Source organism: Lissotriton vulgaris, chromosome 10 (genome assembly GCF_964263255.1).
Source record: "Lissotriton vulgaris chromosome 10, aLisVul1.2, whole genome shotgun sequence".
Taxonomy (NCBI): Eukaryota; Metazoa; Chordata; class Amphibia; order Caudata; family Salamandridae; genus Lissotriton; species Lissotriton vulgaris.
This window is the reverse complement of record NC_141698.1, coordinates 155,687,853-155,714,262: the sequence shown is the minus strand read 5'-3', so window position 1 is coordinate 155,714,262 and position 26,410 is coordinate 155,687,853. Positions and strand designations below refer to the sequence as shown.

The following is a 26,410-nucleotide window of genomic DNA, read 5'->3' as shown; positions in this document are numbered from 1 at the left end:
TTTTCCGTTTCTGTGTTTTCAAGCCACGCCCTTAATTACACCAGCCACACCCCTTTGAGGGACCCCGCCCCCCAGTTTTTACATTGCAAAGCCCTGCTTTGGAGTAACTGTGTTGTAGTTGGGAGACAGAGATACTTCTGCAATAGAACTGTAGGGAGAGGTTAGTTGGTCAACAGTGGGTAATGGAAGTTTGTACCTCTGTGGGGAACCTCTGTTTAGTACATGGTATTGTCAGCAACAGCTTGGAGGCGTCACATATACACACACATGCAATGTAGGGAGTCAAGGTTTGGGATGACCTTGATCAGTTTTGGTGACTTCCATGGAACATCAACGCCCTAAGTAATAACATTAAATATCAGACTGTGTTGCAGTTGGCCAAGAATCACTCCCTGGATGGTCTTGCAAGAGATCCACCTGTGGGCGGGCGAGGCACCGATGTGGGCTCTCAAGAACTCACCGGTCCTGAACGCTTGATATGCCTGGAGCCTGTCGTGAAGTTGCAGCTCTTCACAAGAAAGGATTTCCATTCATAACCCAACCCATTTGGTGTATTAAAAATGGAATGCCCTTAACGGTGCAGGGGCATTATAGGGAAGGACATGGGTGATCCTAAGTGTATATGTGCCACCAACAATGATTGCTCATACGTTTAATGCCCTTTGGAGACAACTCACACCAGCCCAGCTTGACCACAGTCATGGAAATTGACGAGGAGCGACCAGTACCGGTAAGCGCAGTGGGGCCTTGATTCGACAGACGACGACGAGGGAAAATTCGTTATTTATTTAATTTTCCCTCCGCCTCGTCTGTCAAATCCCCCTTCCCCCTACTCGGCCTCACCGCGCTTACCTGCAAGGGCCGCTCCTGGAATTGACTATCATGGATCAGTAATGTGCGATTTGGATAGACGAAGCAGGGGACCATATGACCTTCCAAAAGCTCATTGTTGTAGGAATTTGCAACATGACTTGGGCTTAGAGACATTGTAGCTGACTTACTGCAGGAATATCATTCACCTATTTTGGCTGCACATCATTCCTTTTCGAGTTCCGATTACTTCTTCGTTATCATTAACTTATATGTAGCTTAATTTCAATATCATGCACTATTTATTTAATAGAAAATGTTGACAGAGTAACTGGTTTAATCCGGAAGCCATAATACCAGGCTGAAGTCCAAAGCACCTGTCCTCATTGTTTGTTTTCTGCATTTTTCAGACTCTCTAGTTCGTGGTGATGTTGTGGTTGCAACAAATGTGCCTAAATGTATTATTTTCAAATGTCCTGCAAACGTTAGAGAATGTTGCAAATCTGAAGTGGTCTGGCCTATAAATTTATGACCATTTTTGGATATCTGTTGGCCATAGCAGCATAGTCTCGCATTCGAACCTGATGTCCGGTATAACTAATACAATTATAGTTTTTGTCAGTAATGCATGAGGCTACTTGCACTAGACATCTTAGGAGGTCCAAATGCATATGCCATTGAAACAAAATTGCTCCAAAACCTACTGTTTTGTGATCATATATTTTCTTATTCGTAACAAAATGTGCAGTCAGTCCATCCTTTTGATATTTCATGAAGGAGGGGAGAAAGAGGGTCTAATTTTAAAAATAGTGTCCTCAAATATGCTTATTAATGGGTTTAAAATAGAATGGGAAAATGTGGTAGTGAGAAGGCTGTGGCGATGAAAGACATGGCTAGAGACTTTCTAAACTCTGTGTTTTATCTTCAGGGTACAATTTATTATTCTGAAGATGGAACTTCTTGGTATGAAGGAAATTGGGTGAAAAATGTCAAAAGTGGTTGGGGAGTCCGATGGTATGTATAATCCACTTTATTTTTACATTGGAGTTGAGGTGATCGCTAAATTGATTGCCTTAACCACATATGATACTTTGCAGTTCTCAGTGACCTAGCCAGGAAAATCCTTATATAATGTGTCTATGGTTTCACATTATAGGTGTGTTTTGTTCCTTTAACAAGGTAAAAAGTCCTGACATTAACACTTCATGCACTTATATCACAGAGCCTGTCCTCTCTGGGAACTGGTATTGTGCTAAATAAAGGAGAGCTATTATAGCCCACTACAAAGGTCTATACAGAGGAAGGGGGCCTTCAACAACTAGCATAGCCCGAGGCAGAAGAGCTGTAAGGCTATTAGAACAGTTAACCCACTGAGGGTAGAATGTTGTAAATTAAAAAGAGAGAAAAAGAAACACAAACACTAGAATGTCGGCGCACAAGGCTTATAACAGTTATTAGAACATTGGAATGTTGTGAGCTTCATTGAAAACAATGGAGTGCTCTGGGCTTATAATGGCTGGTATAAGCCTGGAGCTCCAACATTCCAATGTTTCTTTGTTCACTGCTCTGGCTGTGAACAAAGGCTTCAGGGAACCTGAGGGGATTCCATTCCCCTCACGCTCCCAAAAGGCTTTGTTTTTTTTGTTAGAACATTCTGTCCTCTAGTGAGAGAATGTTTTAATAGCCTTATAGCCCTTCGTAGATGGGCTATACCGCTATTAAAGTCCCTCTCCCTTGTTAAAGGCCCTCGCCTTCGGCTCGGGGCCTTTAACGCTGGAGAGGGCCTTTAATAGCCTGTATAGCCCTCTACGGCGGGCTATAAGGCTATATTAAGCCCGGAGCTACTCGATTGTCTTCAATGGAGCTCTCAACCTTCCAGTGTTCTAATAAATCACTGGTTCCACCATCTGTAAGAAATTGTTAAATTCAAGATGGATGGTAAAGAATTCCAACCTCCTCAAGTACAACTATCTTCCAGCAGTGATGTGACCACAAAGCTGTCTTTAGCTGACAGATTACAATCATGATTGTACATTTTCATTTGAAGTGGTCAAGTGCATTACGTTTAGATATTTCTCACCTTTTAAAGACAGGTCTTTTTACTCCATGTTTCCTCAATCCACTGTCATGATGCTGGGAATTGAAGGCGTGTGGGGTGCCTTGGGCTTCTACTGATATCATTTAGCCAAAGTGTGTCATTGTCATCACTTAAATCTAGTTAGATGTGATGGTATCCTAATAAATAAATATGTTGTGCCACTTCATCCAACAGCTTCAGTTTATTTTTCTGTGCCCAGCTGCCAGGCTCAGGAGTGCGCTGGGACCCATAGCACATTGTCGCACAAGTTTGCATTTTATTTGGGTCTTTATATCTTTTCCAATGTCAGGATGAACAAAAGTTCTTTGAGTGTAAGAAATTAGGTTACTGGCTGAGGGGGGTGAAACCCTACTCTAGCAGCAACCACAATCCTTGTCAGGGTGAGGCACAAGCAAACCCCAAATTAACCCGTGCTCAAATCCTCTGAGCAGGTTAGCACAGAGCAGTCAGGCTTAACCTAGAGGCAATGTGTAAAGTATTTATGCAGCAGTTTAAACAGAAATTAAGTGACACAACACAGGAAAACTCCAACACCAATTAGGAACGATAGAGCAACATGTAATACATTATTTGACACCAGAACAACTAAAATGCAATCAGTAGAACTGGATATATGCAATTTTAAAGATTTAAGAGACAATAGCGCCAATAACAGGGGAGAAAGACTCAAGTTCAGGTCGGCCACTATGGAGCATGGGTCCGGATACAGGGACCAGGTTAGTCCAGCTGAAAAGTTACCTTTTCAGTCCAGCGCAAAGAGTGGTGGGGCCGCTATGAGCAGGGACGCATCATGGACAGTCGTTGATGTGAGGGCGAAGATCAGCTCTGGTGTTGTAGGCAGTCATCGCTGTAGCACGAAGATCCTGTTGACATCGCAAACGGTCAGGTTGGAGCTTCGCGTGGTGCTCTACATGAGCGGGCGATGCTATAGCGCAAAGAGTAGGGTTGACAGAACTTCATTTTGGCAGGCAGTGTAAGTGACAAGGTTTTGGCACCAATGAGCCCCTACACATTTGGGAAGAGCCCAAAAACTTCATTTCAGCTCCACTGAGGCCACATCAAGGTTCCAGGACCTCAAGGGCACCACTTGGGGGTCAGGGGATGGCTCCGGCTGCATCTGGGTGCTGGTTCAGATGGTTGGGAGCCTGTTATATCCCTGTGGCTCTGAACAGGAGGCCAGCAGGCTAGCCTTTGGAGTCACTCTGGGAGTCCTGGTTTCAGGTACAGATCCAATCCATCTGACTCAGGCAGGAAGGCAGCAGTCCAGCAAGGTAATAGTCCAGCAGGGCATCCGTCCAGCAGAGTGGCAATCCTTTTAGCAGAACAGCAGTCCTTCTTCAAGGCAGAGTCTTCATAGGTCCATAAGTGTACTGAAGACTTGGTGTCTGAGGTGCAATATTTATACCAGGTGCCTCCTTTGAAGTGGTAGAATCTTCTAAAGAATTTCCTTTGAAGTTCACAGGTTTCCTGCCTCCTTTGTTCTGGCTCCAGACTAACTGCAGGGGGTATGCTGCCCTTTGTGTGGAGGTAGGAGAGCCTATTCAAGTGTAGGTAGAGCTGCACCCAGCTCCGCCCTCTCATCCAGCCAGTGATGTCCCACACAGGCACACCTAAGCCCTCTATTGTTGGTGGCTGTCTATGTGGAATACACAAAGCCCTGCTGTGAGCTACATCAAATCACGCGACCCAGAGACTGTCTGCAGGGACTACATTTCTAAGGCAGGAAAATGCCAATTTTGTAAAAGTGCCTTTTCAGAATTGTAATTTAAAATCCGACTTCACCATTAGAGATGGTTTTCCATTACAATTCCTAAGACACCAAAGATGAACTGGTTACCTTTTCCTATTTGAAGTTACATCATATTAAATGTAATAAGGTAACTCCAATGTTATCCTATGAGACAGGTAGGCCTTACAGTAGTGAAAAACGAATTTTACAGTTTTCCACTACCAGGACATGTAAAACTCAAACTTGCATGTCCTACTTTTTAAATACATTACACCCTGCCCTGTAGGGAGTTTCGGCCTACCCTAGGAGGGGCTTATATGTATTATAAATGATGGTTTAAGGCTGGCCAAAGGTGTATTTTGAATGTCGAAATGGCAGTTTGAAACTGCACATACAGACTGCAATGACGCAACAGAATGCCGTGGCACAATAAGTGCTGCAGGCCCACTAATAATTGAAAGGCTCTGGGTACATATAGTACAACTTTACTAGGGATTTATAAGCAAATTAGATATGCCAATTGGGTATAAGCCAATTTTACCATGTTTTTAGCAGAAAGCACAAGCATTTTACCACTGTTAAACAGCTGTAAAGTGCACAGAGTCCTAAGATCAACAAAAACGAATTCAGCAAAACAAACGGAGGGTGTTGGAAAGTCATCCTGTGTCCTGGGCACCCCCCAACCTTTTGCTGACTGGTACTGGTGGTAACTGACTCTGACTGACCCTGGGCTCTGCCTAACCAGGCCCAGGGCCAGTGCTATGCTGAAAGAGACATTTAGCATACAGTGAAACACCTACATACACTAGGGTACACTATGGGTGGGGTACCCTAGTGATTGGCATGACATACCCCATAAGGCCCTAGTACATAATAGGGCAGGGGGATTGAAACTATCTCTCAGTCCCTAGTATAAAATAGAGCATTACAGTTTAGAGGTCAGCAGCCCTTTCTGCACTTGCATGTGTGCACTGGTGAAGCCTGAGGTCAGTTTAAAAGTGGCTTTGTGTTGCAGGACTGCTTTTAAAAAGTAAATTGTGCCCAAATTCGACTTTGGTGTTTGGGGCACTTAAAATGGGTAACCTGAGGGGCGTGGCCAAGATGGCGACGGAGTAAGACGTGCCTGCGAGCTCCTCCGGCACCCGAGCCCTTCATCGCCTTGTGTAGCTGTACCGGGGCGATCCTTGCTCCGGAATCGACTTTCTTGGGGTTGCTGAGGTGCCCTGAATGCTTTTGAGCCTATTCCCGTCGAGCTACGACCAAGAACGGTGGACTTAGCCGAGATGTCGAGGCGGTGACGCACGTGCGTTGGTGCGGCCTACATTGCATCGCCTGGAGGGCATCGGCTCATAGCCTAGGGGACCCTGGGTCACAGCGAGTTGCAGTGAGGATCGATCGCACTGCAGGACTCCCCGCTTGGGGCCGTCACGAACTTAATCTGCCCCCCTGTGGTTCATCTTGGCTAACGTCGCCCGGGCGGAGGTGGCGAGGAGGCGCCGACCTGTCTGGCGGCTGCTGGACAGCGCAGAGGAACGAGAGGAGAAGAGGTGCTGATCCGCCCTTACCCCTTATAACCCGGGGGCGACCCAGCGGACATTGAGTGTGCACGGCGATTGCTATCTTCGGATTGCCCCGGCCGCCCAGTGACGGCGGAGCGGAGATCTCTGGGGGTGCGAGGGAGCGCGGCCTGATATCCCGGGACGCTCCTAGTGATCGCGGAGTGCGCAGGGGCTAGTCAAGGCTCCTCATCATGACTACGAGGAACCGCATGAACAGGACTGGGAAGGACGGCCCTGGAAAGGGTCCATCCGGATCGCCCCCCGGCTCCAGCAAGTCCCCTGCAAAGGACGACGGGGATGGCCCAGTCACGAAGGCCTTCCTGATTGAACTATTTGCGTCCATCAAGGACGACATCACGGAGCTGAAGTCACAGCTGGCCTCCGATCTGCGCGAGGTCCGCCGAGATGTGGATGGCATCGGAGAGCGGGTGGCGACCCTGGAGGAGCACGATCTAGGCCTCACTGGTGACGTCCACCAATTACAACAGGACATGCTCAGGCTTCGAGAGCAAAACTTAGACCTTCAGACCCACGGCGAAGATTTGGAAAACCGCTCCCGCCGCAATAACATTCGAATCCGAGCTGTACCCTGGGTGGGGGAAGGTGAAAACTTGCGGGAATATGTGGAGGCCCTGTTCCTGCAGGTTCTGGCAGAGGCGGACCTCTCGGAGATCCACATGGACAGAGTGCATCGAGTTGGGCTGCCACGTGGCGCGCGCTCGCCACCGCCGGACATTTTAGTCAGTGTCCACGACTTTCAATTGAAAGAGAGGATCCTACGAAAAGCCAGGGATACCAACAACCTACAATTTCGGGGACACAGCCCCCAACTCTTTCAAGACTTGGCGGCCTCCACATTGCAGAAGCTGCGGGACTTCCGCCCGGTCACAGCTTTCCTTTGGGACCACGGGGTGTCCTACTCCTGGGGCCACCCCTTTCTGCTCATCTTTAGGTGGCAGAACAGGCTGGTGCAAGTGAGATCTCTGGCGGCTGCCAGGGAACTTCTGGGCATGGAGGAGGAGGCCGCGGCGGCTGGCGCCAGCGCCTCCCCAAGAAGACGACGCCATTCCCGCTCCCCGGCTTGGCAGAGAGTGGGCCGGCATGGTATGGCGGAGGGCCCGACTCCTTCGGCGAGCCAAAGTGAGAGGGGAGAGGTTCTGGCTTCGGTGGCCTTGGTGACTGATTCGGGCCGGATGGACAGCTCTTCGGCAGCCTAGGCTCCCCAAACAGCGGCCCGTGGGGCCGGGGGGGGCTCTACCACCTCAGGTACAATGAGGGACTGTGCTCCATTGGAGGGTTACCCCGACCCTGAACTCGAGGGGGGCATTACCCGGGTCTTCTACCCCGACCCTTATGGCCATGTCCAGCTTTATTTGTTCTCTTTCTGGTTCTGGAACTGTTCTCTCTGTATGTTGTTTTGGGGCTCCTTTGGACTGGGGGAGGGTTGCTTTGGAACGGGCTCAGTGGTGGTAGCAGTGATCCTGGTATGAATCCGGGTGTGGTCGGTTTGTTTATGGCACTACGGGGGGCACTATGTGGAGCGGGGTGGGGGAGGGTAACGACTAAATGATGCCTGTTACGATAGGCTCATGGAATGTTAAAGGCCTTAATTCCCCTCAAAAGCGTCAGAAGGTGTGGAAATACATTATAGATCATCATCTGGATGTGGTGGGACTGCAGGAAACTCATTTGGCCCGTAGGGACGAAACCAGGCTTAAGAATAGGCAATACCCACTGATTTACAAATCCTCTGCCACTACTAAGCACCGGGGGGTGGCACTCCTGTTCCGCTCTACACTTCAATTTCAACCCATGGGGGTGCGAAGCGACAAGGAGGGTAGATGGCTGATGGTGAAGGGGATGCTCCTTGGCAAACTTTGCACGTGGGTGGTTCTTTATGCGCCGAACACGGGCCAAAATGGGTTCCTTGAGGCTTTCATGAGGGAGGTGGGGGATTTTGGGGAGAGTGCATTGATGGTAATGGGGGATTTCAATTTGGTTTGGGACAAAGGCCTTGATTGCTCACACCAACAGAAGACAGAGGCAGGCCTCTTCTCCCCTGAGTTGTGTGATGCTATAGACAGTCTGGGTCTCATTGATAGCTGGCGCGCCCTCCACCCCCACGCTAGGGACTACACATTCTTTTCCCATGTTCACCACACGTATTCGCGTCTCGATCACATCTTTCTGAATCAGTCGTTACAGGGGGACTTGCGGGAAAGTAGGATATTTCCGCTCTCTGTATCGGATCACAGTCTTTTGGCAGTATGCCTGACTTGGGCCCCGGGGACATCCTCCCACCGCAAATGGTATTTCCCTATCTCCCTTACACGTGATCAGGGGTCGTGCAAGAAACTCAGGGCGGCCATTGGTGAATTCTTTGAGTTTAACAAAGAAGGGGACACCTTGGTTTTCACCCAATGGGACGCCATTAAGGCGACGACACGGGGCACGTGCATCGCGTTGAACTCCGCCCTGAACAAACTTAGGCGCGAGGAAAGGGAGGCGTTGGAGGCGGAGCTGGCGACACTTGAAACTGCGCATAAGCAGAATCCTTCTCAAAGGACGCTCCGTCCACTTGCAGCAGTGCGGGGTAAACTCAGGGCCCACTATAATAATCGGGCGGAGTATACCCTCCTGCGCTTATGGCGTCTTTCTTGCGCACAAGGCAACAAAGTGGGGAAACATCTGGCTCGACAGCTTCGCGATAAGCGTGAGAGGGAATATGTAGGCGGCATCCGGGCGCCCTCGGGCGCCTTGGAGCATAAAGACGCGGCCAAGGCGGAGCTTTTCGGCGAATTCTATGCCGCCCTGTACTCGGCGGATAACCTGGAGCCGGAAGATCAGCGGGAATACTTGGGGGCTCATCCACTTCCGCAGGTTTCCAAGGAATGGAACAACCTTCTGGAGGCCCCCTTTAATAGGTAGGAGGTGTTGACCGCAATCAAGTCCCTTAAACCGCTTAAGGCGCCTGGCCCAGCCGGCTTCACGGCACCCTTCTATCAGACCTTTGCCTCTGAACTGGGGGACTTTCTGGTGACACTTTTCAATGGCATGAGGGAGGCGGGCCAGACTACGGGCACTATGGCGGAAGCGATGATTTCGATTATCCCCAAAGCCGGGAAGGACCCCTCGAAGTGTGAGTCATACCGGCCCATAGCTCTACTGAATGTAGATGCTAAATTATACTCCTCTATCTCGGCTGCACGGCTCCAGGACCTTATGCCTGCCCTTATCCATCCCGACCATTTGGGATTCATAAAAGGTCGTCAGACCCACGACAACACCAGAAGGCTGATTCATCTGATCGAGAAGGCTAATAGCTTTAAGACCCCGGCGGTCTTGGTGGGCCTTGACGCTGAAAAGGCGTTCGATGGGGTGGACTGGAACTTTCTCTTTGGTACGCTGGAGGCCTTTGGTTTCTCCCCCAAATTCATAGATATGCTTCGGGCCAACTACCATGGTCCTCGATCGAGGGTCATGGTTAATGGCCATGTATCACCCTTCTTTGCACACTCCCGGGGTACGCGGCAGAGCTGTCCCCTATCTCCCCTACTCTTCGCGCTCAGCATTGAACCTCTAGCCCTCAGGGTGCGGGAGGACCCGGGCATTGTTGGTCTCCCCTTTTCGAGAGAGCAACATAAAATTTCCCTTTTTGCTGATGACGTTCTATTGTCACTAGCGGACCCGGGAAGCTCCCTTCCAAGGGGGCAGGAGGTACTCTCTCAGTTTGAAGCAGTGGCGGGTTTCCGGGTTAACCCCGGCAAGTCATACATCCTTAACCTCACGCTACCATCTGCTGAGGTGGATCGCATCCGGCCGCTCACGCCCCTGTCGTGGGCCAGCTCCTCTATACAGTACCTTGGGGTCCGGCTAACCTCATCTGTTACGACCTTATATGCGGCCAACTTCCCACCTCTGCTGGCCCAGATACAGACCGAGCTTAATCGGTGGAAGCCCATGTTCATTTCTTGGCTGGGCCGCATCCATGCTGTCAAAATGACGATGCTCCCCAAGCTCCTGTACCTGTTTCAAGCACTCCCTATTGCTTTGGAGGGGGGCTTTTTCAGGCGTGTTAAGACCATGATCCTACGCTATATTTGGCAAGGGGGCCGCGCTAGACTCTCCTTTCTCACGCTGCGACGGCCTTTGAAGAAGGGTGGGGTCGGCCTCCCAGATATGCACCTCTATTATAAGGCGGCGCAACTCCAAGTGCTGGTCGAGTGGACCCAGATGGAATCGGAGAAGCACTGGTTGCATATGGACAGGAGTGTGGCGGGGAGATCGATATGGGACCTGGTCTGGAAGGCGAAGGGGGATCACCCTCGTAACGTCTATATTAGCACCCCTATGAGTACCACCCTGAGGGTCTGGGACTCGGTTTCTGGCGATGAGAGGTGGACCTCCTTCCCGTCCCCCTTCACCCCTATCCATTTTAACCCGGCCTTTCCACCGGCTCTCGTGGAGGGCCCCTTTGACGGGTGGAGAACGGGGGGTTGTCACGCGCTCACGCACTTGTTTCATGGTTATGAGCCGCTCACCTTCCATAATTGCATGCGTGACTATACAGTGTTACCGTCCGAGCGTTACCGGCACGCCCAAATGCCACACTGGGCGTTGTCACCGGAGGTGCGAGATGCAGAGACACGGCCTCCCACAGACTTCGAATCCTTTATCACCCGCGCAACGTCCATGAGGGGGGTGATCTCATTCCTCTATGGCCTTCTACTTACCACAGCTATCTCTCCTCGCCCTAGATACATGAGTTTGTGGGAAGAGCACCTCGGACGAGATATTTCTGACGAGGAGTGGACTCACCTCTGGCGTGACTTACACAGATTTAACCACTCCATTGACCTCAGGGAGGCCCATATGAAAACGATGCTGGACTGGTATCTTTACCCAGCCCGGTTGAAAAAGATTTTTCCCTCTGCGTCGGATAGATGTTGGCGAGGATGTGGTCTCTTGGGGGACTTTCGCCATATTTGGTGGGACTGCCCTGTCATTCACCCCTACTGGGAGGAGATACTGTCCCAGATCAAGGAAGTGCTGGGCTATCCGATTCCTGACTCGATAGGCTTCGTTCTCTTGGGTCTCCGTGACCCGCTCCTGGAACATCAGACTAAAGCGGATAAACAAATCCTTTGGCTCTGCATGGGTGCGGCCAAGTTGACCTTGGCTGCGGCTTGGAAAAAGGAGGCCCCTGCACTTTCCCTCTGGTATGCTAGGTTGTGGAAGCTGCTGAGTATGGAGCGTATGGCGGATGTTTTCAGAGGAGATTCGAAAACTTCATCTTTAGGTGGGGCCCACTAGTCCGCTTCCTATCTCCAGGCTTACCGTCGGCGGTCTGCCCGCCCAATTTACGTGCACTCCATTTGTTTCAAGTGTGAGAGAATGTTTGGATGTGTATCTGTTACTCGGCTGCCACCACTGGGGGGAGGGGGGTTGGAGGGTTGAAGGAGTTTGGGGGGAGGGAGTTTTGTTCTGTCTATCTCTAGGGGGGGTGGGTCTTTATGTTTCACCTCACTGCATTGCTCTTCCTATGGCCGAGAAACGAGGAGGCGCAAATTAGACTGGTCGAATGAGCCCCTGGCTTGGATGGGTTTTGACTGGTGCCACTGTGAACCGAAGCCTTTCTAAGGACTTCCCGTTGGGGACAACGTTGTTGGCTGGCGAACTTTGAGAATCATCCTGGCTAGGGTGGCTGCGTTGTACAATCTTCAGCAATGTTACCGCTTCTTGGCCAAGCAGTGTGAGCTCCTGCGAGGGCTCTTGTCGCACTTATTGTGTTTCTATCTTTCTCTTACTTCCTTTCCTCTTCCTTCTTGTACTTTCAATAAAAATATCTTTAACAAAAAAATGGATAACCTACAATGTTTGGGCATATAAGGTACCCCCAGGGTCTCCCGTAGGTATCCCAGGGGTGGAGGGTCAGGTATCTATAAGGAGGAGCCTTATGCAATGAGTTTTATATGGCCTGGGTTAGGTGAAATTGCACATCTCGCTCCCCATATTGTGATAAAGTGCTGTACAAAATCGACGTTGGTGCTAGGAGCACTGTGGAGGGAGGATCTGCAATATTTCTACATATTCAGAACCCCTATTGTCTCCCCTAGGTGTTCCAGGGTTAGGGGCCCTGTAGATATAGGCTGAGTACTTATAAAATACGTTTTTGTAAGCCCTGGTGTTGGAAAAATGGCCCAAGTCATTTTTCCAATTGCCATTTTGTCAATTTCCCTGCCACATAGGTTAAAATGGCAAGAAGTTATTAACTAATAACTCTTGATAGGAGAAGGCTAAAAATACCATTCAAAGACTTCCCAGTATGGTATTAATAAATCAACAATATGATATTGTTGAATTTCTCCTAACATGTACAGACAAGAAGATAAAGACTTTTTTGTTTGTAAGCCCAGATTCTGCTAGTGGTCTGTCCTGATTGGTCAGAGTTAAGTGGATTAGCCAGTCTTTTTTGAAGAGGTGATAAAGAGCCCCTGGAGTAGACCAACTCTGCTGGGAGGGCAGTGTTCTGTTACACAGGAATGCCAGAGCAGGGGGAGGAGTCGTAAACAGTGGACTTCAAGGGAAGGGCAAGACACCAGTGTCATTTACAACTCTATTTTTTTTAACCCAGCCATATGCTAGGCTTAAGGAAGGAATGGGCACATGCAAGGGGGAGACACTATGGCGATTAGCCATCCTAGGGGTATGTTTAGCCAGCTCTTCTCTCCCTGCTGGAAAATCAGCCATTATGAATTTGGAAGAATTGGTGCACTCGGACAAAATAGTGCCACACTCTGCAGGAAGTGGTCATACCTTGGGGCGGTACCCTACACCCCATTGGACAGGAGTGACCTTCTGCTTGACCCAGAGAACATGGAATAAGTATCTGAGAAGAACAGAGCCTCTCAGATCTGCTGCTTGAAACTTAAGAAAGCAAGACGGTCCATGCTGAAAAGTTGGATGTGCATTTCCTAAGGCCTGCACCTTCTGCACCATCTGAAACTACAACCTGTGGACTACCTTGCTGTAAAAGGACTAAAGAGTGGACTTCCTGCAAGCTACAGTTAATGGAGCTCACCTGGAACATCACCACCAAGAGTCCTCAACCTGGAGCACTACCAGCGGATTTGTAAGGGTTTCTTCCAAGTGGATTGTGGGAACTGAATTTCTTAACTTTCAAGGACCATCTTGGAGCTTCAAGACCCTTGGTGTGACTTTGAGACACTTTGGGACCCTTTGGGGAACTTCAGGAAGAAGTTCCAGAAGTTTGGAGAACTTTGGAGCAACTTTTTAAAAAAGCTCCATAAGTAGACTTCTACCGCGAATTGGCCTGCCATCCAGGTTCATCCTGCTGAAAAGCTCCGTAGGTTCTACTTCCAGAGTTTGACTGGGAGTAGGCGAAATCCGAGGCCGGCCCACCCTCACCAAATCTGGCCTGGTAAAGAGCATCAAGGGACCCCCAAGAAAAAGCTCCAGAAAAGTTTCTAAGTCAGAAGGTAAAAACTGTGACCGAGACCTACTGCGGGGAAGCCGATCCATCACGGTCGGCCTGAAACTTTAACTTTGACCCGGTCTATCACAACCAGATGTCCCAATAAAGCACTATAGGTTTCTATGTGCTAGATAATGCTACATCTTTGGAAATTCATATCTCCAGTTCCCTACATTGGATTTTGGTCGTTTTGGTGTCACTTTATAGCTTACAATATTTTCTATTTTTAGGTCTCGCCTGAGACAGCTCATGCTCTGTATCTTTGAGACATTTAGTAAGCGGCTTTTAAAAGTGCCACCAGAGGCTTTTGCTGGCCTACAGCTTGCGTTCACGAGCTCGTGCACGTGCACAGCTGCCATCTGTGTTTTTATTGCTGTAATCAGGCTCCTCTGCTTGCACTACCCCTCCATTTTCCCCCTCCCTCCTTGTCAGCTTCATTTGTGTCTTCTAGCTGTGAATCATGCTCCTCTGCTCACACTCCCCTGACTTCTCCCCCTCCTCCCCCTGCTCTGTGTCAGTTTCATTTGTGTCTTCTATCATTGTGAATGCTCCTGCTTCCACCAGGCACACACACCATCAGTCGTCGGTGCACGCTTCCACCAGGCACACACACACCACCAGCCGTCAGTGCACGCTTCCACCAGGCACACACACACCACCAGCCGTCAGTGCACGCTTCCACCAGGCACACACACCACCAACCGTCAGTGTACGCTTCCACCAGGCACACACACCACCAGCCGTCGGTTCATGCTGCCACCAGGCACACACACCACCAGCCGTCAGTGCACGCTTCCACCAGGCACACACACCACCAGCTGTCAGTGCACGCTTCCACCAGGCATACACACCACCAGCCGCCAGTGCATGCTTACACCAGGCACACACCACCAGCCATCAGTGCACACTTCCACCAGGCACACGCACCACCAGCCGTCAGTGCACACTTCCACCAGGCATACAAACCACCAGCCGTCAGTGCATGCTTCCACCAGGCACACACACCACCAGCCGTTAATGCACGCTTCCACCAGGCACACACACCACCAGCCATCAGTGCACGCTTCCACCAGGCACACTGATCTCCAACCGTCAATGCACACTTTCACCAGGCACACACCCTACCAGCCGTCACACACTACCAGCCGTCGGTGCACGCTTCCACCAGGCACACACCACCAGCCGTCAGTGCACGCTCTCACCAGACACACACACCACCAGCCATCGGTGCACGCTTTCACCGGGCACACGCACCACCAGCCGTCAGTGCACGCTACCACCAGGCACACACACCACCAGCTGTCAGAGCATGCTTCCACCAGGCACACACACCACCAGCTGCCAGTGAACGCTTCCACCAGGCACACACACCACCAGCCATCAGTGCACGCTTCCACCAGGCACACACACCACCAGACGTCAGTGCACGCTTCCACCAAGCACACACACCACCAAATGTCAGTGCACGCTTCCACCAAGCACACACCATCAGCCGTCAGTGCACGCTTTCACAGGACACACACAGCACCAGCCGTCAGTGCCCGCTTCCACCAGCCGTCAGTGCACGCTTCCACCAGGCACACACACCACCAGCCGTCAGTGCACACTTTCACCAGCCACACACTACCAGCGCCCACACACTACCAGTCGTCGGTGCATGCTTCCACCAGGCAAACACCACTAGCCGTCAGTGCACGCTTTCACCAGGCTCACACACACTACTAGCGGTCGGTGCATTCTTTCACCAGGCACACACACCACCAGTCGTCAGTGCACGCTTTTACCAGGCACACACACTACCAGCCATCAGTGCACGCTTCCATCAGGCCCACACACCACCAGCCATCAGTGCACGCTCTCACCAGACACACACACCACCAGCCATCGGTGCACGCTTTCACCGGGCACACGCACCACCAGCCGTCAGTGCACACTACCACCAGGCACACACACCACCAGCTGTCAGTGCACGCTTCCACCAGGCACACACACCACCAGACGTCATTGCACGCTTCCACCAAGCACACACACCACCAAATGTCAGTGCACGCTTCCACCAAGCACACACCATCAGCCGTCAGTGCACGCTTTCACAGGACACACACAGCACCAGCTGTCAGTGCCCGCTTCCACCAGCCGTCAGTGCACGCTTCCACCAGGCATACACACCACCAGCCGTCAGTGCACACTTTCACCAGCCACACACTACCAGCCGCCACACACTACCAGCCGTCGGTGCATGCTTCCACCAGGCAAACACCACTAGCCGTCAGTGCACGCTTTCACCAGGCTCACACACACTACCAGCGGTCGGTGCATTCTTTCACCAGGCACACACACCACCAGTCGTCAGTGCACGCATTTACCAGGCACACACACCACCAGCCATCAGTGCACGCTTCCACCAGGCAGACACACCACCAGCCATCAGTGCACGCTTCCACCAGGCACACAAACACCAGCCGTCAGTGCATGTTTCCATCAGGCCCACACACCACCAGCCATCAGTGCACGCTCTCACCAGACACACACACCACCAGCCATCGGTGCACGCTTTCACCGGGCACATGCACCACCAGCCGTCAGTGCACACTACCACCAGGCACACACACCACCAGCTGTCAGGGCACGCTTCCACCAAACACACAACACCAGCCATCAGTGCACGCTTCCACCAGGCACACACACCACCAGCCGTCAGTGCACGCTTCCACGCGGCACAGACACCACCAGCCGTCAGTGCACGCTTTCACCGGGCACACACACCACCAGCCGTCGGTGAACGCTTTCACCAGGCACACACACCACTGGCCATCAGTGCACGCTTCCACCAGGCACACACACCACCAGCCGTCAGTGCATACTTACATCAGGTACACACAATACCAGCCGTCACACACTACCACCCATCGGTGCACGCTTCCACCAGGCACATACACCACCAGCCGTCAGTGCACGCTTTCAGAAGGCACACACACCACCAGCCGTTAGTGCACTCTTCCACCAGGCACACACACCACCAGCCGTCAGTGCACACTTTCAACAGGCACACACACACTACCAGCCGTCAGTGCACGCTTTCACCAGGCACACACACCACCAGCCGTCAGTGCACGCTTCCACCAGGCACACACACCACCGGCCATCAGTGCACGCTTCCACCAGGCATACACACCACCAGCCATCAGTGCATACTTTCACCAGGCACACACAATACCAGCCGTCACACACTACCAGCCATCGGTGCACGCTTCCACCAGGCACATACACCACCAGCCATCAGTGCACGCTTTCACCAGGCACACACCACCAGCCATTAGTGCACGCTTCCACCAGGCACACACACCACCAGCCGTCAGTGCACACTTTCACCAGGCACACACCACCAGCCGTCAGTGCAGCAGGCAGGCTCTTCTCAGAGTTTCCTGGTAAATATGTGTTCGATGCCTGGGAGGGAGTGGGTCGAGTTTCCTTAAACCATGCAGGTGCAGTGCATGAACTCCTGTGTGAGTGAGTCATGCTGCCTGGGGCTCACTCACTCCACACTTGTAAATTGCGGCTGCACCAGGCTTTTTCTCATTTGCAAAGTTCAGTGCATGCGCACAGCTAGGCAGCCCTCACACTCCCGGGAATGACTGCTTCCTACAACCAGAATGAAAACAACATTCAGAGCAATGAAAACAAGTTAATTTGATGCAAAGAACTGTTAACAAAAACCATGTCCAGCTATTGTAGATCTGGCAACTTAAACAAAACAGCAACAAAAACAAACAAGCATTGGCATAGCCAATAGGTCTCGCTTTTTGGACCCTATAAGTATTTAGTTATGCAGCAGAATATCCTTGGTGCAACAACACCAACTGTTGCATGGCTAAACACTTATACGGTCCCAAATGCAAGACCTATTGGCTATGCCAATGCGTGTTATAAATTTGTGTTGGATTTTTATTGTGCAATGTGTCTTAGTTATTTACTGAATTGGTGTTTTTAAATGCTTTACATACCTGTCTTTGAAGTTAAGCCTGCCTGCTCCAAGCCAAGCTACCAATAGTTGAGCATAGGAATAATTTTATAAGACCTATTCTGAGCCCTATACTGTGTTAGTGGCCTTATTGCCAGTGGCAGATATACATTTTCCACTACTAATAATCCACTCTCCACCAGAGGGTAAAGGAAAACATTTGGAGGTGACCCTGTAGAAAGGGCCTGGTCCAACATTGTGGCTCAAGAATTGCAGCAAGCTCTGGAAGGCTATGCTGAACTGACTCTGATGCTGTTTGGGGTATTTCGAGGTACATCATGACAGTTAGAAATTAGAAAGTTAGCTCAGGCATGTTTTGCACCCCAGAAACTAAGGGAGATCTTGAGATAGGCAATAAACCTGTTCCCTCCAATCAAGCACCAATACTTTCATTGGATTGTTTTGCCTGGACTGGCATAAAAAAAATCACAGGAAGAATAAATCTAAGTCTTCCAGGCAAAGGGAGCCCACTGAGTAAGAGAGGAGGACATTGTCTTGTACGCAGAACATTGATGTAAAGATGAAGCCAGATATGGAGTTGTTTGGCATGAGGGTCAGTGAACAGTTGTGTAGCCCGGATTCACTTGAGAGAACTGTGGACCCCTCAATTCAGTTGGCGATTACTATGGATCATTTCAAATTCTTTGGAAATGTGATCTTGTCTGTTCTGCTCTGCTCCAATTGAAACAGTGGCTAGTCTCTTCCTCCACCTCTGTCATCCCTATTCAGTGGCGCAGATCTAGGACAACAGTGCTGTAGATGTTTAATATCTTTGTGATGCTGCTTAGACTCACCATTGATACACTCATGGAAAACTTGCCTGATGGTCCATCTTTTAAGCAGATAACAAACCCTAGAGCGGAAGACAGTGCATCAGGGAATTGGTTTCCCTTCACATCCACTGGTTACTTTGTTATATTTGCTGACGCCCATGCAGCCCTCTTCAGCACCCAAGCAAAAAACAGGTTCAGAAATTGGTGTAAAGCACAATAACGGAGAACAAGGGGAGGTTTTTAGGTCATCTGCGGTCCAGAGAAAACCTTTTTGAGAATCTTTTTGCTACATGTATACCAGTGGAGGAAGGTTCCCTTTCAACAATTGTATGACAACACATGACCATACAAGTTCTTGCTTTCTTTCTTGGAAATGCACCCCCAAATATAAAGATGCTTTCTACTTAAAACATGCACTGCAGCTCTTGCCCTTCCTTACCCATATTGTTGGCGCCCATGCAGCCCTCTTCAGCACCCAAGCAAAAAACAGGTTCAGAAATTGGTGTAAAGCACAATAACGGAGAACAAGGGGAGGTTTTTAGGTCATCTGCGGTCCAGAGAAAACCTTTTTGAGAATCTTTTTGCTACATGTATACCAGTGGAGGAAGGTTCCCTTTCAACAATTGTATGACAACACATGACCATACAAGTTCTTGCTTTCTTTCTTGGAAATGCACCCCCAAATATAAAGATGCTTTCTGCTTAAAACATGCACTGCAGCTCTTGCCCTTCCTTACCCATATTGTTGGCGCCACTAGACACAACAACAAAACTTACGAAAACGTGAGACAGGGATAGTGGAGTAGTAGTTAGGGAAAAGCAGGGATAAGGCGAATGGGACAAACAGTGCTTATTTATTTTCTAATTGCTGTTTCAGAGCGAGAAAACATATTAAATAGACCACGGATAACTTAGAATCTGTGCAGAAAAATATACCCAACCTTTTCATGTCTGAGTTATTATAACATTGCTTCTCAGGACTTGAAAAAGAGATGATATAATTTTGTTAAGCATTCAACCTTCAGCATTCATCATTCAACATAGCGATCGTTGTCCAATGGGTCGCTAATGAGGAGGGAACCTGGCACAAATTTAAAACGAAACACTCAAAAGGTGATTGGAGGAATGCTCGCAACATGTCTAATCACTGACAATTGTCCGGGTAACATTCCAACCCATTGTTTGTTTGCCCAGCATGCAACCTCTGTTTTGGACCCAGTCATATGCAAATAAGTTTTGACCCTTCCCAAATAGGATCAGTCCAACCCGAACTCTCCAGGTCAGGTCCTCCCTAAACTGGAATTCTAGAATCCCAAGATCAGGTTCATCGTCATTGGGGCTCTTCAGTCAGGCGTTTCTTGGATCCAGTGGCACAGTGAGCAAGGGACCTACATCTGGGCATAGCTTGACTACTTAGGAGGATGATGGGAGGAATGCTTGTAATAAATCGCTTGAGATAGCATTCCAACCAATCGTTGTTTTGCTCACCATGCCACCACAGTTATGAACCCAGGGATATGCAAATCAGTCTTGATTCTGTCTCCAGTAAGAACAGTCCAGCCCAAACTGCCTGCGGAGGTCCTCCCTGTATAGGAATCTACGCAACCCAAAACCAATTTCATCCTGATTGGGGCTCTTCAGTCGGGTGTCGCTTGACTACAGTGACACAAGGAGCCCCATCCAGGCAAACTCTTGACCAATTAGGGTGTTAGAGGGCAGTTCGGGCTGGACTGAGACACATTTGCATATGGTTGGGTGGAATCTGAGGTGGCATGGTGGCAAAAGAAAAAGGGGTTGTAATGCTACCCCATGCGATGTCTGGTTGATAGACTTATTACAAGTATTCTCAAAACACCTTTTGTGTGTTTGTCAGATTTAGAATACAAACTGAAGGCTTTATTGTGTTTGAGTTTACTGTGAAGTATTCAAAACTGAAAAAGAAGAAACTTTTCAATTCTAGTACCAATACTATATTGATCGAACATCTTAATTCATGTTAAAAAATTGTTTATCACGTTCCGAGTTTCATAGCTACAAAGGGCAGCTTCCACAGAGGCATGGTATCGGTGTCATTTTGACTTTGGTTGTGCAACATGGACATCTGGATAATTTACGTATTTACACAGCTTCTAAAACAGTACCTATAGAAAACGATACTTAATTACATTCTACCCTCAAGCAAGGACTTACTGATTGGAATACATATCTGTTGCCATCACCCAACTGTTAGCAGATTTACAGGGGACATCAAACATGGTATAAACATTGGACCTCTGCTAATACCCATTGCGGGTCCTTTTCTCCACCATTTGTAACACTTTTCCGCATGCGCACTCCACCCCACCATCCTTTCCCGCTGAGCCACTGTGAGACTGAGGAAATGCATGGCGCACTGTAGCTCTTTATAAAATGGGCAGTTTTGTTAGTATGTCTTCACACATTACTTTTATAACCACTGAGGCTACCAACATGGAGATTGCTTTCCCACTATACATATATTATATTTTAAATGTTATGCAAAATGACCAGGCAAGTTGAATGCTAATAAACAAATAAACCAGACATTGTATGGCATGTCCAGCCCTTGCTTCTTAAATAGCAAAACCTGCATTGATAATTTACATCCACTTGTGCTCCCTCTTGAATGGTTGCAGGATCCAGCTGGTAAAAACATGGATACCACAATTGACTAGGATCTCTTTGGCTGATTGTAATACACTTGGTGTCTCCAACCTTTTCTGTAATGAGAGCTACTTATTTTAAATGAAAATCATCCCGAGCTACTAATATTTTTAGTGTGATATTAGTGATCACATCATGCAAGATTACATTAGTGGACACTCTATGCAAGATTACCCACAGTGATCACCTCAGTACATCAAGCAGCATTACCATCAGTAAGGGGAAAAAGGTTTTATAAACTTAGACTGCCTCTACATGGTTAATATATGACAACCATAGCTGCAATGCCCCTGGCACCAAGGTAATAATACCAGTCCTAAATCTACCCAATTCCTCATTAATGATCACCAGTGGTGTAGCAGGGGAGTGGGGCGGTCACAAGTTTTGGGGACGGCGGGTTCCCCCACTCTTACCTGCCATATTGGGAAAGCAATCATCAGCAACCCACGGGCGGCCAAAGGTCTAGCTGCTCCACTATTGATCACTCTAATATCAGCTTTAAATATACTAAATATATGTTGGAAATCCGACCATTTGTCTCTAAACATCAGGTTATTAGATCTGAAAAATACACAATATTTCATCCCAAAAACAGACTTTTCAACTGTGAGAATCATATATTAATTTAACCAAGCAAAAGCTTCTAATTTAGTAGGTTGGGCTGCACACAAGAGAGCTAAATAAAGCTAGCTGGAGAGCTACTGGTAGTTCACAAGCTACTTGTTGGAGATGCCTGGTTCAGTCCCACTCATTTTTTCCTGTGTCCAATTTATATGTGTAAATTCTAATGCCTGTCTGCATAGTAGTTCGAAGCCGCTGAAATAAACAATCAAAATAGAACATTGGTTGAAAATAGTTGTTTTGCATTTGGTTGGATCAAATATGAATCTTCCAATCTGTTTACAATTTGTTTCTTTCTTTTAGCTATAAGAGTGGAAACATCTATGAAGGCCAATGGAAAAACAACATTCGCCATGGAGAGGGAAAGATGAGGTGGCTCACAACTAACGAAGAGTATACTGGCACCTGGGTCCGGGGAATTCAGGTAACTGAACAGCTAATGAAACAAATGTTTTAAATCCTAGGTGACACTCAGATACATGTGATCACTGCATCATCAAGACTGCTCATGGTTGCATGAATTAGTAAAACTAATAAGTATTCAGTCAGCCATCTAGACTATTTTCTAGGGGCTCCATGCAGTTACCATTGGGATCACAGTCAATGGCCTGAGCAGGACATAGCTCCATAGCTCTCTTGAAGAAAGAGTAAAGCAATGACATTGTGTCATCTGAAAAAGCATGCATGGACATGGACACAATCCATTCTGGTTTGCAGTTCATCCAGTTTGGGCCATGGCAGTCGCAGCAAGCACGGCTCGCGGGTGGGGGTGCAGGTGCGGGGGGTCGCTTGGGGAGGAGGGGTCGCGGGGGAGGTTGCACGGGGGTTTTAATAAAAAAAATATAAGAATAATTTAATCTTACCTCAGCTCCTGCTCTCCTGATTCTGACAGGAGCAGGAAGCAGGCAGCCAGGCTCCCTCCCCTAAGCCAATCACAACGCTGCAAGCTGCGTTGTGATTGGCTGGGACGGCCCCCAGCCAGGGCCTTATGGAGTTGGGATGTCCTCCATACAGGCTGCATTGAAGCCTGCACGGAGAAGGGAAAAGTGCACATGACTGTTTTGGGTGGCCCGAGAGGGCCGATCAAACAGTCTTCGCGCACATTACCATTTAATGTTTCTGCTTCTCGCACTTCGAGAAAGCAGTGGAGCGAAGCTAATCCACCATAGAAGAGTAGCCGTCCCTGGGCAATGGGCCCTCGAGATATCGCAAATGCTTAACTCCTTCCGTGCTCATGACGAGCTCAGCTCGCCATGAGGCACGGTTTCGCCATGCTCATGACAAGCTCAGCTCGTCATGACATGTGCAGCACTCACACGCAGGGCTAATTCCCCCGCTGTGCTGAGCGTTCCGAAAAATGGGCGTGGTCATGACAAGCTCAGCTCGTCATGAGCACAGCACCACCGTGCAGCGTGACGAGCCGAGCTCATCACAAGCACCGTGGCGCTGCACGCGCCCCCCTCCCCCCAGCGCCGTGGGGGAATTAGCCCTGCGGCGAAGGTGTTAACCGAGCAAACTGGGAAAGCTGTCACTCACCTCCTGAGGTGCAGTGTGACCTACATACACTGAATGTGAGCCCATTCCAGTCCATGGCATGCTTGAAGTTTTATTTCCTTCATTAGTTCAGTGTTCCGGTGGTCATGTGTGAGAGAGGAATTGGCTTCTCAATGTCAGTGAAATAGCATAGATTGAACAACATCCTCTTTGTCAGCTTTTGGGAAGGAAGGACATATCTCCCAGAATGGCACCTAAGTTGTCAATCGAACCAGTAAGGATATGTGCCCCCTCAAGACTGAATAGCTGTACAGTCACCACCATGACATATGTTAATTCCCTTGTGGAAGTTTTAAGGGTGAAATGGTAGACCTAGAAATGATAACTGTAATTCCTGACTAGAAACAATAGCCAATAGCTATCCAAAATGAGTCCACAGGGATCATAGTCTTGACAGGTTTTCAGGCAAACAGCATGATAATCTTACATGCAATTACTTTATATTTAAATAGTTTATATAGACAGTGTTTATCCTGTTATTGTGGCACGAATCCGTCTCTCACTAACTGATGATGGACTTTCTTGACTTAGGAACTCCATATGAAAAAGGTACACGTATTCAAAACTTTCATATTATTTCTTGGCCAAGAAACAATCTCATAGCTTCAGCAGTCAGTCCATGAAATATCTATATATCTAGATTTCTGTGTCTTATAAAGATTAGTTTTGTATTTCACCCACAGAATTGGGCAGCAACATCTTTCTTGTTTGCTGTAATAATAATAACTTATTTTTCTATAGGATTTTCTTTAGTTTGCCGCTGAGAAGACATTTACAACCAAAATAAATCTACTTTTGTTAACTATGGGAACTTCGTTTATATTATATGGATGTTCTTTGTGGTGGCCTGAAACACTTAAGAAGGGCTGTGTGATGAGAATACCTAAATCCAGAGTTTTAATACAACATGCAGTTAAGGAGCATTCTTGGATTAGCAAATAAGCACATCTAGTGTGGCTTCAAGTGGATGACAGTTAGTGCTGAGCCAGCACAAACATTAACCTATGTCTAAAGTCCTTATTGCATTTTCTCCGCTACTATACTACTTTTGAATGCAAATATATAATGGACGTCAACTAGAGGAAGACAGTGGTGGCCATTACTACATGGGCCTTTTGCTTCCACCAACCCTGCTATTGTTACCCATGACAGTAATAGTATCAGAAACAGATAGTAAACAGTCACCTAAGAGCCATGTTTACTTTCTGTAGTTTCCATTGTTTGCTCTTCTCCTAGACCCTCTGCAGAAAGCAAGAGTTTGCTAAGTGGCAAATGGCAGGAAAGCTGTCAACCCTTTGATGTCATGTTAAAGAGAGTGTGATGTCACTTCTGCTACTCCTAACATTTTTGTGAATTGACGACCATGAAATGTAGTATTTACCTTATGGGGGTGGACAACTATAAGTAGCGTACAGTGCTCAAACACCATCTATTTCTCTGTTCTAGACTGGCTTTGGGACCCACACATGGTTTCTGAAGAGAGTCCCTGGAACTCAGTACCCTTTGAGGAATGAATATATAGGCATGTTCGTCAACGGAGCTCGTCATGGACACGGGAGGTTTCTCTATGCCAGTGGTGCTATATATGATGGCGAATGGGTGTGCAACAAAAAACATGGTTTGGTAAGTCCTGACAAATACAAACCAAATTCATTTGAAAACTGAAGGAAATAAGTCATGTTTAGGTGAATTCAAGTTCCTTTATCTTTCTTTTCTGATTTATACCTGCATGAATTATGCCCTTTTGCTTCCAATTAAATCTAAGGGGCGAAAGGGTATTTGGGAGTAGTAATGGCTTCTTTATGGTAAACATACTACTTTTATGATTCTATGTTTATATATAACTTTTCATAAATAATGTATTCATGGTTTCTACAAACCAAATAAATATAATCAGTGGGTACACACTGTGCTTCATGCTTTGTATGTATATTAAAAAGGTACTGATGTCTGCAACGTCTTCTCTTCTTTAGAAAGACATTTGTCTAACTCAAATATATTTTCTGCTACAACACTAATCAAATGTGATTATCATCATCATATTTCTTTATTTCGGCAGTACATGCCATAAAAGACAAACATACAATCATAAAAACAACATATGTCGATTATCATAAAGGCATACTCATAACACGGTGATGATCCTGGACATTCTAGTCCCACCCAATTATGACATAATCAGACTGAATAGAATTGAAAAACCTGGGGGGGTGGGGGGGCTTGTTAGCATGCATTTACTGCTCCATGCTCACCCTAAAACACTCTCAAAGAGTGCAATTGTCCACCTGATAATATTTAGGCATTTACATTTCGAGCAATAACAAGATGGTATGCTAACTCTGCAGGAACTACCGCCCCTCAGGAAACAACCTACTTTTTATTGACCAGATAATGGAAACCATCTACTCTAACTCAGTTAAGCACACCAACTTCCGCTGGGATTTCCACTTATGTTGGAATGACTCTAACAACCTCATGCTGAACACTTTCAAGGCCTTCTTCAAGAACCTCAACCTTACGCAGTCATGCAATGGCCCAACACACAATAGAGGCTCCACCCGAGGATATGGAACAACAATACCATTGACTTGAATCCATAACCCCCAGTGATTGGTCAGACCGCTAACTAATCTCCTTCCTCATCCTGGAGAAGGTATTAATTTGAAAGGGCCAACTTCTTAAACCCAGACAATAGTCCAGAGACACTAACCCGTCCCATCAAACCTCTACTATCAAGAACACCCTTCTGCCTCCCACAAGCATGACGAATGTCAATGATCTTGCTGAACACAACATAAGCTCCATGGCAAACATACTGACTACTATTGCTCCTAAACAGCTAAAAAGAACACTCCAAACCCTGGTTCAACAGCAGCCTTAATGAGGAAAGACACAACTTAAGGCTTGCTGGAAGATAATGGAGAAGCTCTGCCTCCATTGCACACCTCCAGCACCTGTGATTGATAAGACGCTCCTACAATTAACATATCCAAAGTTCAAAAACAGACTACTTTAGGGCACAACTAGACAATGCCAAAAACAGACCCAGGAACTATTTGAAATCATCA

The 26,410-nt window shown here is 48.1% G+C and overlaps 1 protein-coding gene across 2 annotated transcripts in view; it reads left to right on the top strand.

Moving 5' to 3' along the window:
• LOC147684868 (radial spoke head 10 homolog B2-like) overlaps positions 1 to 26,410 on the top strand; it is a 443,845-nt gene that overhangs the window by 46,316 nt on the left and 371,119 nt on the right. For both annotated transcript variants that reach the window (XM_086940738.1, XM_086940739.1), the window contains exons 6-8: positions 1,739 to 1,824; positions 22,092 to 22,212; positions 24,789 to 24,965. In XM_086940738.1, coding sequence (XP_086796864.1) covers positions 1,739 to 1,824; positions 22,092 to 22,212; positions 24,789 to 24,965 — 384 coding nt within the window. The remainder of the gene's footprint in view (positions 1 to 1,738; positions 1,825 to 22,091; positions 22,213 to 24,788; positions 24,966 to 26,410) is intronic.